The sequence below is a fragment of the Capricornis sumatraensis genome, chromosome 15 (assembly GCF_032405125.1).
Source record: "Capricornis sumatraensis isolate serow.1 chromosome 15, serow.2, whole genome shotgun sequence".
In the NCBI taxonomy this organism is placed as follows: Eukaryota; Metazoa; Chordata; class Mammalia; order Artiodactyla; family Bovidae; genus Capricornis; species Capricornis sumatraensis.
In genome coordinates, this window is record NC_091083.1 from 43,184,536 (window position 1) to 43,196,588 (window position 12,053).

Here is a 12,053-nt window from a genome sequence, read left to right on the forward strand (position 1 = left end):
ACCAGGAAGGCTTGTCAGACTCAGACTCCTGAGGAGTGAGCCATAGAAACTATGAGAGATGAGCCTCAGAGGGTGTGTTCCCAATCCCAGGCAAATGTGAGGCCACTGGGTAGCCCGGGGGCATGACCAACACAGGGATACTCTTAAAAAGTCATCAGCCGATTTGCAGTTTAGTTATGTACCTGGTTTTTATACTATCTACAAGAAAAATTTAGTTGAACAAACTAGATTCAGTGACTCATATATAAAATCCCTGCATGAATTTTGGCTATGTGTGAACACTCACTGATTGAGCCTACACCTTTAAAGCCCAAAGTGTATTTTTTAAAATATTTATTTATTTTTGGCTGTGCCAGGTCTTCATTATGGTGGGCAAGAGGTATAGAGAGGTGTAAAAAATATGCTACATATATATATGTATATATACATATATCATATATATATATATATGTAGAACTACAAATTCACAATCACTTATTGGCAATTTTACTACAAGAAATATACATTAATTAAAATTTTTTGTAATTGTTCTTACCTATACTCTGGTAATGCCATCGAAAGAAAATTCGTTCAGGTAGAAACTGCAATATTTTCTATTAAAAAAAAAAACACAAAAATTAATAAGATGCAAAGAGAAAATAAACAACAAATGAATGAAGTTATACATTTTCATGACAGCCCATAGTACATGCTATAGATCTATATATCTCTATATAGAGGGTTTCCCTGATAGCTCAAGTGGTAAAGAATCCATCTGTGATGCAGGAGATGCAAGGGACGTCGGTTGGATCTCTGGGTCGGAAAGATCCCCTGGAGAAGGAAATGCAACCTGCTCCAATATTCTTGCCTGGGAAATCCCTTGGACAGAGGAGCCTGGTGGGCCACAGTCCATGGGGTTGCAAAGAGTCAGACATGAGTGAGCAGGCAAGCATGCAACATCTCTATACAGATGCACTTCAGAAAAGAAAAAAAAGTTTGTAATAGCATAAATTTCACTTTATCTTGGACCCCTATGAAACAGTCTCTTTCACTTGCTCCAAGCAAGCTTCCTTCCCTGAATGTTTTAAAGAGATTACTACCCCAACTTTAATTCTCCCTAAAAGAAAGAAAAGGGAAGAAAATAACTGAAGGGATCTCTGTAATTATATCTCAGCCACTGCTTGAATAGAACAAAAATAACCTGTCAAATGCCAGATTCTCTAGGTTTTCTCTTTTTCACCTTCCACTTCCCATTTCCATTAAAATCATCACCTGTCTCCAGACAAGAAACAGAATTGGGAAGAAAGATGAACAGAGAGGATGAGACCTTACTCCGTGGAATAAGGAAATGAAACTGGTGGCAAGGATTTCTTGAAATTAAGAGCTAAAATTTAGTTTTAGGATAGTAGTTATGACCCTCTCTCCTCCCACCATCCCTGGTAGATATAACAAAGAACCTTTACTTCTTCTGATTCTGATTTAATTTTTATTAAATGAAAGATTCTTTAAATTCTATAGTACCTCACAATTTTCAAAAGTTTCACACACAGGATTTCATATAATCCCGTAATAACTCTTCCCTCCTCCAACCTCAACTCCCATATTACAACCTCCCCTCTTCCCTTTCCCCACTGGTAACCACTAATTTGTTCAATATATCTATGAGTCTGCTTCTTTTTTCATTCACTAGCTTATTCTATTTTTTAGATTTCACATATAAGTGATGTCACACAGTATGTGCCTTGTCTGACTTATTTCACTTAGCATAATGTTCCCCAAGTTCATCCATGTTGCTGCAAATAGCAACATTTCATTCTTTTTATGGCTGAGTAGTATTCCACTGTGTTTGATAGGAGGGTGGTGTGTATATATATACATATATACACCTTCTTTACCCACCGTCTGTCAGTGGACATTTAGGTTGCTCCCATACATTGGCAACTATAAACAGTGCTGTTACCTTTTGTGATTCTTTAACTCATACTTTCTCTTTTACTGAAAAATTTACTGCAGTGCGTGTGGATGTGTGCTCAGTCATGTCTGACTTTTTGCGACCCCATGGACCATAGCCTGCCACGTTCCTCTGTCCATGGAATTCTCCAGGCAAGAACACTGGAGTGGGCTGCCACTTCCTACTCCATCTACAGAGGCTAGGTTCAGTATGTTTGATAACAAATGAATAATGATCCTTGTAGGCTGAGTTCTCTGGGGAACCGACCCTCTGTGCAATTAAGAGTGCCAGTAGTTTACTGGGGCCTGGAAAATCCCATGGATGGAGGAGCCTGGTAGGCTGCAGTCCATGGGGTTGCGAAGAGTCAGACACGACTGGGCGACTTCCCTTTCACTTTTCACTTTCATGCATTGGAGAAAGAAATGGCAACCCACTCCAGTGTTCTTGCCTGGAGAATCCCAGGGATGAGGGAGCCTGGTAGGCTGCCGTCTATGGGGTCACACAGAGTTGGACATGACTGAAGTGACTTAGTAGCAGCAGCAGCCTCTGTGAAGGAGAAATGAGGAAAGAGAGGAGCCCCAGACCCCCACTCAGAGTGTACAGCCCCACAGGAGTCCATGAGCAGATAGTCTGTTGGAGGAGCCCGTGTGCCTGAGGATGGCCAGGCCCCCACACTGCAGCCTCAGTGGGTCACTGGCTGGGGACGTGATGGGAAGAGTGTGGTGGTGGCTGGAAGCTGAGGACGGCAGCCTTGCAGCCAGGCTGGAGGGGACGTGAGCTGTGCGTCTGTCTGCTATAGCCATCTTCTAGTGACTACTCAGAACATTCTCATCATATCGAGAGGCTGACGTCCTAACAGAAATGACCCTACTACTTCTGCTGGCTTTGTTTCTCATCAGCTGCCTGAGGCCTCACAGGGAGGGGAGCCCAGCATCATCTCCTCCTTCCATCTAGTTCTCTCTCCCCAGCTGAGGGAACAGCAGCAACTGGGTGTCTTCTTGGGTCAGGCTTTCTCCTCCAAGGGGATTTGGCATCCCACCTACATTCCTGACCAGGGATCAAACCCGTGCTCCTTTCACTGGAAATGCAGAGTCTTAGCCACTGGGCCACCAGGGAAGTCCCTCCAGGATTCTCTTCTGGTCCCATCTTGCCACTTAATCTAAAAATTTCGTACAGCAGATGCAGAGAAAATTAGTCTCAAGAGTCAGGGTAGAGCTTATCTCAGACAAGACGAATGCCTGGCATGCCCACGGGCTCCTCAGATCTTCTCTGTCGTCGGGAAACCATCTGGTACTGAATTGTGCTTTTCAACCTTTCAAAATACAGATAGATGGCTCTTCTGGATTTAGGTTTCCTTTCTTCGTAGGCAATAAAGAAAAAAAATGTCTTCTTTTTGTTGCTGCTGTTAACTTTATTTTTTCCCCTTTATGTTTTTAAATTTTAATTGGAGGATAATTGCTTTCAATATTGTGTTGGCTTCTGCCATACATCAAAATATAAAGAAAGACAGAGACTATAGCAAAACAGTGGGCGAGGAGTGCTAGGATGCTGTTGGTGGGCCACAAGTAGCCTCCAACTTGTTCCGAGGTCAGGCCTGACAACATCACCACTTCCAGATAAAAGTTTTCAGATTTCAGATGGACTTTAAAGATACTCAAAAATCAACTCAGTAACGTTTGGATAAGAAATACCATGCCAAATATCTGAGCTACTAAGAATATTCCCAAACAGACATAATATTATACAACTCAAAGCTGAAATCACCCACAGAGAGGCTTTTTGCACTCAAATATATATCAAGAGTCATTGTTTATGCATTGAAGCCTACAAGGTCAATAAAAACAAAGCCCCACACAACTATCTGTGCCTAAATGCTAAGCCTGTCCCTCAGAAAGCCCCAGATGAAGCCTACCTCTGTGGAGGCCAATACAACATGGCATTGCTGCTGCAGCCAATATCCTAAGCTACACAACTGTGGATGCCACAGAAGCTATTGACATCTTGTTTTCAGTTTCACTGGAGAGTAAAATTTTAAAAAATGCAGGAAAGCCACACAGCGTGAATAAATATTACTTTTCTGAAAGGCACATGGCTGTAGTTAATGCTTGGTGCTCAGCTGCATCTGTATGGTAATCCAACACAGCACACTCGAAATAGAAATTAGGTCTTACTACTGATCGGCACCTCAGGGAATCTGTCATTCTTTTAAGTGATTATCCATAGCCCTTTTTTCTTCAGAACCTACTGCATGACTAGGAATAATGTGAAATGGAAGCTGCAGTTTATACAAGATGCTATCGTGTACTTTAAAACTGCTGATCTTCATTTAATTTGTATGGGAAACTTTTTTTTTCTTTCAAATCATTCCTAGATGATTACAATATATCCCAGTAGATTCACAACCTGATTTTGATTCCACTTAGAAAAGGAGGTCAGTGAAGAAGGAGGAAATATCACATACTCACTGATGTGATAACGTGACCAGTTAACTGGTTAACAATGACCAGTTAAACCTGCTCTGTGCACACAAACAGAACATGGGAGCAACTCTCTCTGAAACCAGCCACGAGGCCCAGGGTGCAAGGTGAAGAAAACACTGACCAGAAATCACCAAGTTCAGTGTGGAGGAACAGAAGTCTTATTTAGTCACTTGGCCTTTTGAGTTCAGAAAACTTAGGATGAGACAGGGCAGGTGGCTTTATAGGACATATCCTGTGAATGCCACACGTGCTTTGGTCTCAACAGGACCCTGTGGGCAGGAGCCAGATGGCCTGGACAGTCCCAGGGTGACCTATGGAGACAGTGCCGTGTCCACCCAGGGCCTGGTCACTCATCTCTCACTAAAAATGACTATCCAGTGTGGACAAAACAGTCTCATCGAATTTTGGGTGTCAACATTTGGGACTTCGAAATGTAAGAGAAATGGAGCTAAAATTAGGAACAACAGAATCTTAAAAATAAGGTACCTACATTTTGAGTTTAAAAAGTCATACTTTTCTTCTTATCCATGTACCCTTCTAGCTAGTCACTCGCCCTGCTGTTAACTTAGTCAGGAAAGCACAGCTCTGTCTTCTTACAGCCTTTTCAGTCTTTAAGACCCACCTCAAACATCACCTCTTGAGAAGGGCTCACCTCAACCACCCCTCCACCCCATCCCTCCCCAACATGACAGGCACCGGCCGCTCCACCAGCAGCTGCTGCGTCCCTAGAGAGAAGATCTCCTATGAGCCATCTTAGGGACCCCTATGAGCGACTTAGCACGCACATAAAACAGATACAAAGAAATGCCCAAGTTTAAGTAGGTGCTCATACTCAGATATCACAGAAACTCAGAACTCTGACAGCAGGTGTTTGACAAAGAGGATAGAACTGGCTTTCCCAACATTATGCGTGTGCATGCATACTAAGTCACTTCAGTCGTGTCCCACTCTGTACGACCCCATGGACTCTAGCCCGCCAGGTTCCTCTGTCCATGGGATTCTCCAGGCAAGAACACTGGAGTGGGTTGCCGTGCCCTCCTCCAGGGCATCTTCCTGACCCAGGAATAGAACCCATTTCGCTTACATCTCCTGCACTGGCAGTCGGGCTCTTCACCACTAGGGCTGCCTGGGAGGCCCCTACCCAGTTTTACAGTAAATCTTAATGCTTGATTAGATTATCACTCAAAAGGCAATACTTTCTTTGGCTAATGAGAAAAAGAAAAAAATATTGTCAAACACTTAAAATACAAGGCAAAAACATCTAAAGGAAATAGGGAATGCGTTAAAAAAAGAGGAGGGGATCTGATTTCTCCCTCCTGTATTTTAGAAATTAATCAATATAAAAATGTGGGAAAATCTCTTTAAGCAATGAAAACTCAGAAAGGGTAAAGGACCCCATCTACAAGCAAAACACTCAAAGGAATTACTGCTTAAAGCACAGATGAACGTGTGAAGAGGCGTAGGGGTTGCGGCCCCCTCCTGAGGAAGCAGGATATCCATAGAATATGCAGCAAAGGAGGGGCCATCCTCCAAAGAAATGGATTCTTCCTTCTGAAATAGATTTGCTGAAAGAATAGGGTACTTTTTAAAGCAATTTTCACTCACAGTCTTAAGAGGCCCACGAGGACACTGAGTCTTTTTTAAGATCTACATAAATAAAAACAGTAGATGCCCAAGTAATGTTTGAAATCAGAAAATACTGCATGGAGATGAAAACCCAGAAAGCATGACCCTGGAGTCACCACAGAGCTTCCCACATGACCTCCCCAGCACTAAGCAAGCTGAACAGAGAGATAAGGGTCCAGACGTAGCACATTCAAAGCTGCAAATTCAACATGTAATTAAAAGTCCTACAGAAAATCTGAGAAAAACAAATGGATTATCCACAAAGGAACAAAACTCAGGTTGACCTCGGTCTTTCTGCAACATTAAGCTCCAGAAGGCAGCATGGTCAGCTGCTCACAGCAGGACACAGGCATACAGGAGGACAGATGTCCCACAGCAAGCCGGGTCTTGCATGCGAATCTGGCATGCAACGCAGACGACTAGAGTAGGTGGCACCCGTGGTAAAGAACCTGCCATCAATGCAGAAGACGTAAGGGATGCGGGTTTGATCCCTGGATCAGGAAGATCCCCTGGGAGAGGGCTCGGCAACCCACACCCGTATTCTGGCCTGGAGAACCCCATGGACAGAGGAGCTTGGCAGTCTACAGTCTATGGGGTTGCAAAGAGTTACACAAACACACACACACACACACACACACACACACACACAGAATACAATACAGCTCTTTTGCAAAGCAAACAAAATTCAGAGTATTGAGAAAAAAAGATTATTTGAAAAGCGTAGAGCCAGCCATATTTGTCTGAAGTTTTTGTTGTTGTTTTTAAAAAATGGTATTCTAGAGCTGGGAATTTTTCAGCCACATACCTCACCTCCTCAACATACTAAATGATTCATATTCTAGCAAATACAGAGATTAGTTTTAAATAATCCAAAAACAAGGGTGCAGGTGCATAAACACCATCAACAACAATCTGTATTTATAGAACTGGAATTAATACGGGCATAAAAATAGAGCAAATCCTCAAAACCATTAACACAAGAGAAATAAACGCTAAAAATATTACAATAAGTTAATCTGGACATAAAATACTTAAAATGGCTAAAAAGCAAGATGGACAAAAGATATATGGGGGTAAAGTAAAAGTAACACCAAACACTGCTTTATTCTCAATCAGTTGTCAGTCATGTCAGTCGCCCAGTTGTGTCTGACTCTGCAACCCCATGGACTGTAATCCACCAAGCTCCTCTCCATGGAATTATTCAGGTAAGAATACTGGAGTGGGTTGCCAGGCCCTCCTCCAGGGGACCTTCCTGATCCAGGGATCAAACCTGGGCCTCCTGCACCTCAGATTCCTTACCATCTGAGCCACCAGGGATAATAAAAAGAGAAAAGGTTCAAACAGCAATTTTTAAAGACAATGATAGAAATGATAGAAAATCCAAAGTATATCTCCCAAATCCCAAAGCATAAAGCAAGAGTCAGTAACCCTCCCCCCAAAAACAAAAGTAGATGAAAAAAATGTTAATGCTAATTATCACACACAAAAATAATAAATATAAATAAGTTAAATTCCTCTACCAAAGACCAAGTCACTCAGAACTGGTTTCTAAACACACAAAGGCGAACAGCAAGAAATACAGAAAGTGGCATAGTAGCACATAATTCGACCCACAAGATGTGGTTTTGCTCTGAGTAACCCACTGGCTGGAACACCCCCAAGAGGAGTCTTCTTTACACCCGAGGTTCTGACGCAGGAAACCTCAGTCACAACCAAACCTGCCACCTCTTCTTCAATTCAAGCTTCTATTTCCTGGCTAGAAACTGCATTTTTCAGATCTCTTCAAGTTTGATACCAACACAACCAGCTGTTTGTTTTTTCTGTGCCATTTTTCACAGAACAAGAAGAAAAAATTTTTTTTACATCCAGAGAGTTTCCAGGCAGAGAAATAACCACTCCCCCAGGAGTTGCTAGCACAGGGTTCCTGTACCCCTAGAACCTACAAGGATTTAAACGCATTTAAACACCCACTTCCCGCACAGTTAGAAGGCATTGCAGACCCGCAGTCAGCTCACGGTGAGCTCCTCTGCCAAGTTCACCCAGGGAACACCAGGTCTGCAGGAGCAGCTGATGCCAGCAGGCTTTTCAACCTGTCCCGCATGGCAAGCATCTCACACGCTGGGTGTCACTGTGGCAGCCACCACCCTGCATCCAAGCAAAACACGCCACAGAAAACCGATCATCGTAGGACAGCAAACACACGTACAACCGTTTCCTAAACTGACACATGAAGAAACCAACTTGTCCAAACTGTGCTCACCTATGAATTCCAATCAATTTAAAGGGAGAGAAAAGAGTCTTGACGTATCTCCTGCTGTTCTAACAGTAAACACAACGTGCTCGAGTTTTAGTGTGAGGTTTCCTTATATGTGGTGCTGATGCAGACTCTACCCTCTGCCCTTGCGGAGCTCCTAGGAGCATCTGTGGGTGCGGTCTCCAGTGGACCCACTCCCAGAGGTGTCAGCCACCCAGGGCCACAGTGCATGCCACAGGAGAGGGGCCGAGGCACCCCAGCTGTGGCAGAGGGCCACTGGAGTGTAATTTCACACGGCCGCAGGCTTCCCTATCAGCTTCAGTATCCCCTTCCTCCCAGGTAAAGTGAGTAATTTAGTATATCCTGTTGGGTCAGTCCCAAGTTTCTCACCTAAAAGTCACAAGGCATAAGGAAAACTGTAGTCTTGGTATTAAATTTAGAAGTTAAAATGTCCAGTGAAAATGGCTCCTTTCAACTCAGGCACTGTCATCTAATTCAAATTATTATTAGTAACATGTAAAAAGATTGCTGAATTGTAACCACAATTAGAATTCTAGAAGCCATTAGATGTTTATATCCTGCTTCCATCTTCCCGTCTGCAGAGATCATAAAGGTTTCATGATCAGAAGCAGATACGTGCTCCAGAGACAGAAGACCCGGCCCCGGGTCGCGTTATCTCCCCAACATCTCGTGCAGGGCCCTGTGCTACGGCACGATCACTGAGCTGACTCACCACCCCAGCCGACACCTGAGACCAGGGAGAAAGGGCACAGCTGGACCCCAGCCTCCCCTGTAACCGCGGCTTGAGGAAGTCTCGGTGGTGCTGGGGAGCAGATCACACATGGTTGTGACATGCATGTCCCCACCTGCAGTTAGTTGCTCCCAAACAAGAGCCCAACGTTAATAAAAACGGCAAGCATGACTTATGCTATGAAGAAAACCAGGTCAATTCTATGTCTCTATGATTATTTTAAATATACATAATACCCTTATGGTTGCTGAGGGGAAGGGATGGTTGGAGAGTTTGGGAAGGTCATGCACACACTGCTATATTCAGGATGGATGACCACCAAGGACCTATTGTATAGCACGTAGAACTCAACTCAATGTTATATGCCAGCCTGGCTGGGAGTGGGTTTAGAGGAGAGTGGACACATGTATGTGTATGGCTGAGTCCCTTTGCTATTCACCTGAAACTACCACAACATTGTCAATCAGCTATACCCCAATACAAAATAAAAAGTTTAAAGTCTGAAATAAATAAATAAGTGAATATACATAACATTGTAACTGGTGTTACAATAAAGACCAGTGTCATAACAATGATCAAGTACCCTGGTCATAATAATCTGGGGCATTGACTCCACTGGCCGACTAGAACTCAGGTGAAGGGTGGAGAGGAATTTCTGTTGGCTCTGTTCTCTGGGGATCCTGACTTTTCTCAATAGCAATCAGTCATTTAGAATTACGGCAGTGACCCAGGAGCTGCACTCAAAGTTGGAACCAGTCTTTTAAGAAAAAAAACAAAACAAAACAAAAATCCATAGAAGCATCCAAATATTTGAAATCCTCAAGAAGAACTTAGATTTCAAGGAATTAAGAAGAATCTGCTTTTTGTATTCATTTTATTTCTTCTTGTCCGTTCTCCACTCAATAGCAGGAAACTGGTCCTTACAGGAAAAAGAAATAAAAAGCACCAACAGTGTGAGAGACCCTCGGTGTGGGGTGGGGAGCCGCCCAGGAGGACTGCTGTATGGTGGATAGTCTGGAATAAATAATGACAAATAAAGCAGAGGAGACCAGGGGCTGTGGAAACTCGTTAAATGTGGCATTGCTCTGTGTTTTCTGCTCAGAAGAGACAAAGGCCAGTGACTTAATCCTACCGATCACCTGCCCTGAATGCACAGACCTGGCCGTGATTCAGAGCAAGGACTTCCCCTGAAACTCTGCAGGAGCTTCAAACTGGTCTTCATTTTCAAACAGTTATAAAGGATACACAGATCCACCAAAAGAAGGATGGTGGGGGAGGGGAGAGAGGTGGGGAGGGTGCCGGGGTCCAGCCCCGGTGGATCCAGGGAATTCGAAGGGTGGACGGCGTTGGCGTGGAAAGACTTGTTTATTTATTAATATAAGATTAGATTAAGAAACTATAGTGTAGTAAAAAGATTAAGTGGAGGAAGAGGGCTGAATAGCTTGGTTTACGCGGAAGACCAATAAAATTCCAGACAAGGAATTTGCACCATCTACGTTGGGCCACCGGCACCCGCCTGAATATCTAAGGGTGCCTCGCCTTAAGCTCCCTTTCGCGTGGGTCTTAACAGCCAGGGCAAATAAGTAGACCTGGTGAGCCTCCGCGCCCCAGGTGGAAATTCAGCCTGAAATTAAAGTAAAGAGCAGAGGGAGGGAAAGGGAGAAAAAAAGAGAGAGAGAGACACGGGGGGAGCCAGATTCCCCAGAAACCAGGCCAAGAGACTAGTTCGAGAAACTGGTCCAATCCTTTATTGTTCAGAAGGCCTTTTATACTTTTGATAAAATATGGAGATCAACGGGTAACACAAAATTATGTAGCGTTCGCAGCCCAGACTCTTTCTATACATCATTTTGTATACAAAAGGTCTCAGGTGATTTACATTATCTTCTGGCCAAGAGGCTTGTTAACACTTTTTTGGCTCTCTTCCTTAATGAATGTTAATTTTGTTTCCCCTGAAGTGTTTTTCTTTAATCTGCATCTCCTTAAAGCATTACAGTTACATCTCTATAGAACAAAGGTGCGGTGGGTTATAACAAAGAAGGCACTTAACTCAAAGGTCTAATGTTGCTAATACCAGGTCTACTACTTGTTTTTCTATATACCAACTATACCTAAAAATAAAGGATATGAAAATTTGGCAGCAAGCATTGACTCAACAAATGAAACTTTTAATCAGTCCTATTCTAAAGATTTTGACTCTTCGGAAGCCCCTACATTCCTAGGATGTTTTAAGCTTCCTGTGCCTCCTGCGGTCAGGAGGCCTCAAACAATCACATGCGCAGCTGTACGAGTCCTGCAGGCAGGCTAGAAAGCCATCAGAGGGGTTTTTTGGATTGAAACACTCTTTCAAATGCAGAAGACTAAAGCCCTGAATTGACTTTTTCCAGAAAATGTCAAAAGAGTGGAAAAGCAGGGCACAAAAGCCGGCAGATTTTTGTTGGGGTACATGCTTAGGAATTTCCAGAGGGGTCCCTGAAGTCTGAGCACGCCTTGCGTATGTCAGCTTCCTTCCTCATGACCTTGTCACGGGCGGGATTCCTCACACTGGCTTCCGGCAGGAGGGGGCAAACAATGGTTTATAATCCTATTATAGCCGTGATTCTAGTTTCACTTCAGGCAAGTCTTCTTCATTATTAGTATCTGAGGTAGAACGGGACTGTTAAGTGTGAAAAGATATAAATAAATGCATGTGCATGGTAAATAGTCAATACTGAAACGGCACAGGGAAAGTAACTGGACAGAGCGAAAACCAGCCCATCATCTCCTCTTTTCCCACATGGCCTGGGGCTCTGCGTTGGTCCAGCTGACTTATTATCATCTGGAAGGCTACTGAAAGTCCTTTCCCCCTATTTTGAGGAAAAGAATTTGAGGCTAAACCCACTATTGATACAAGCTCCCACGGAACACTGAAAAACAAGAGAGCTCAGACTGAATTCCATTAAAGTAAAGAGAGAAAGCCCACTAGAGTCCTGGACACCAGTGTGCCCAGCAAGGCTGCCCAGGACGGGTCCC

General features: G+C 43.6%; 1 protein-coding gene across 1 annotated transcript in view; it reads right to left on the reverse strand.

The window, feature by feature from the left end:
* RALGAPA2 (Ral GTPase activating protein catalytic subunit alpha 2) overlaps positions 1 to 12,053 on the reverse strand; it is a 252,419-nt gene that overhangs the window by 205,493 nt on the left and 34,873 nt on the right. The window contains exon 4 of the mRNA XM_068986760.1: positions 536 to 593. Within this exon, the coding sequence (XP_068842861.1) occupies positions 536 to 593 (58 nt within the window). The remainder of the gene's footprint in view (positions 1 to 535; positions 594 to 12,053) is intronic.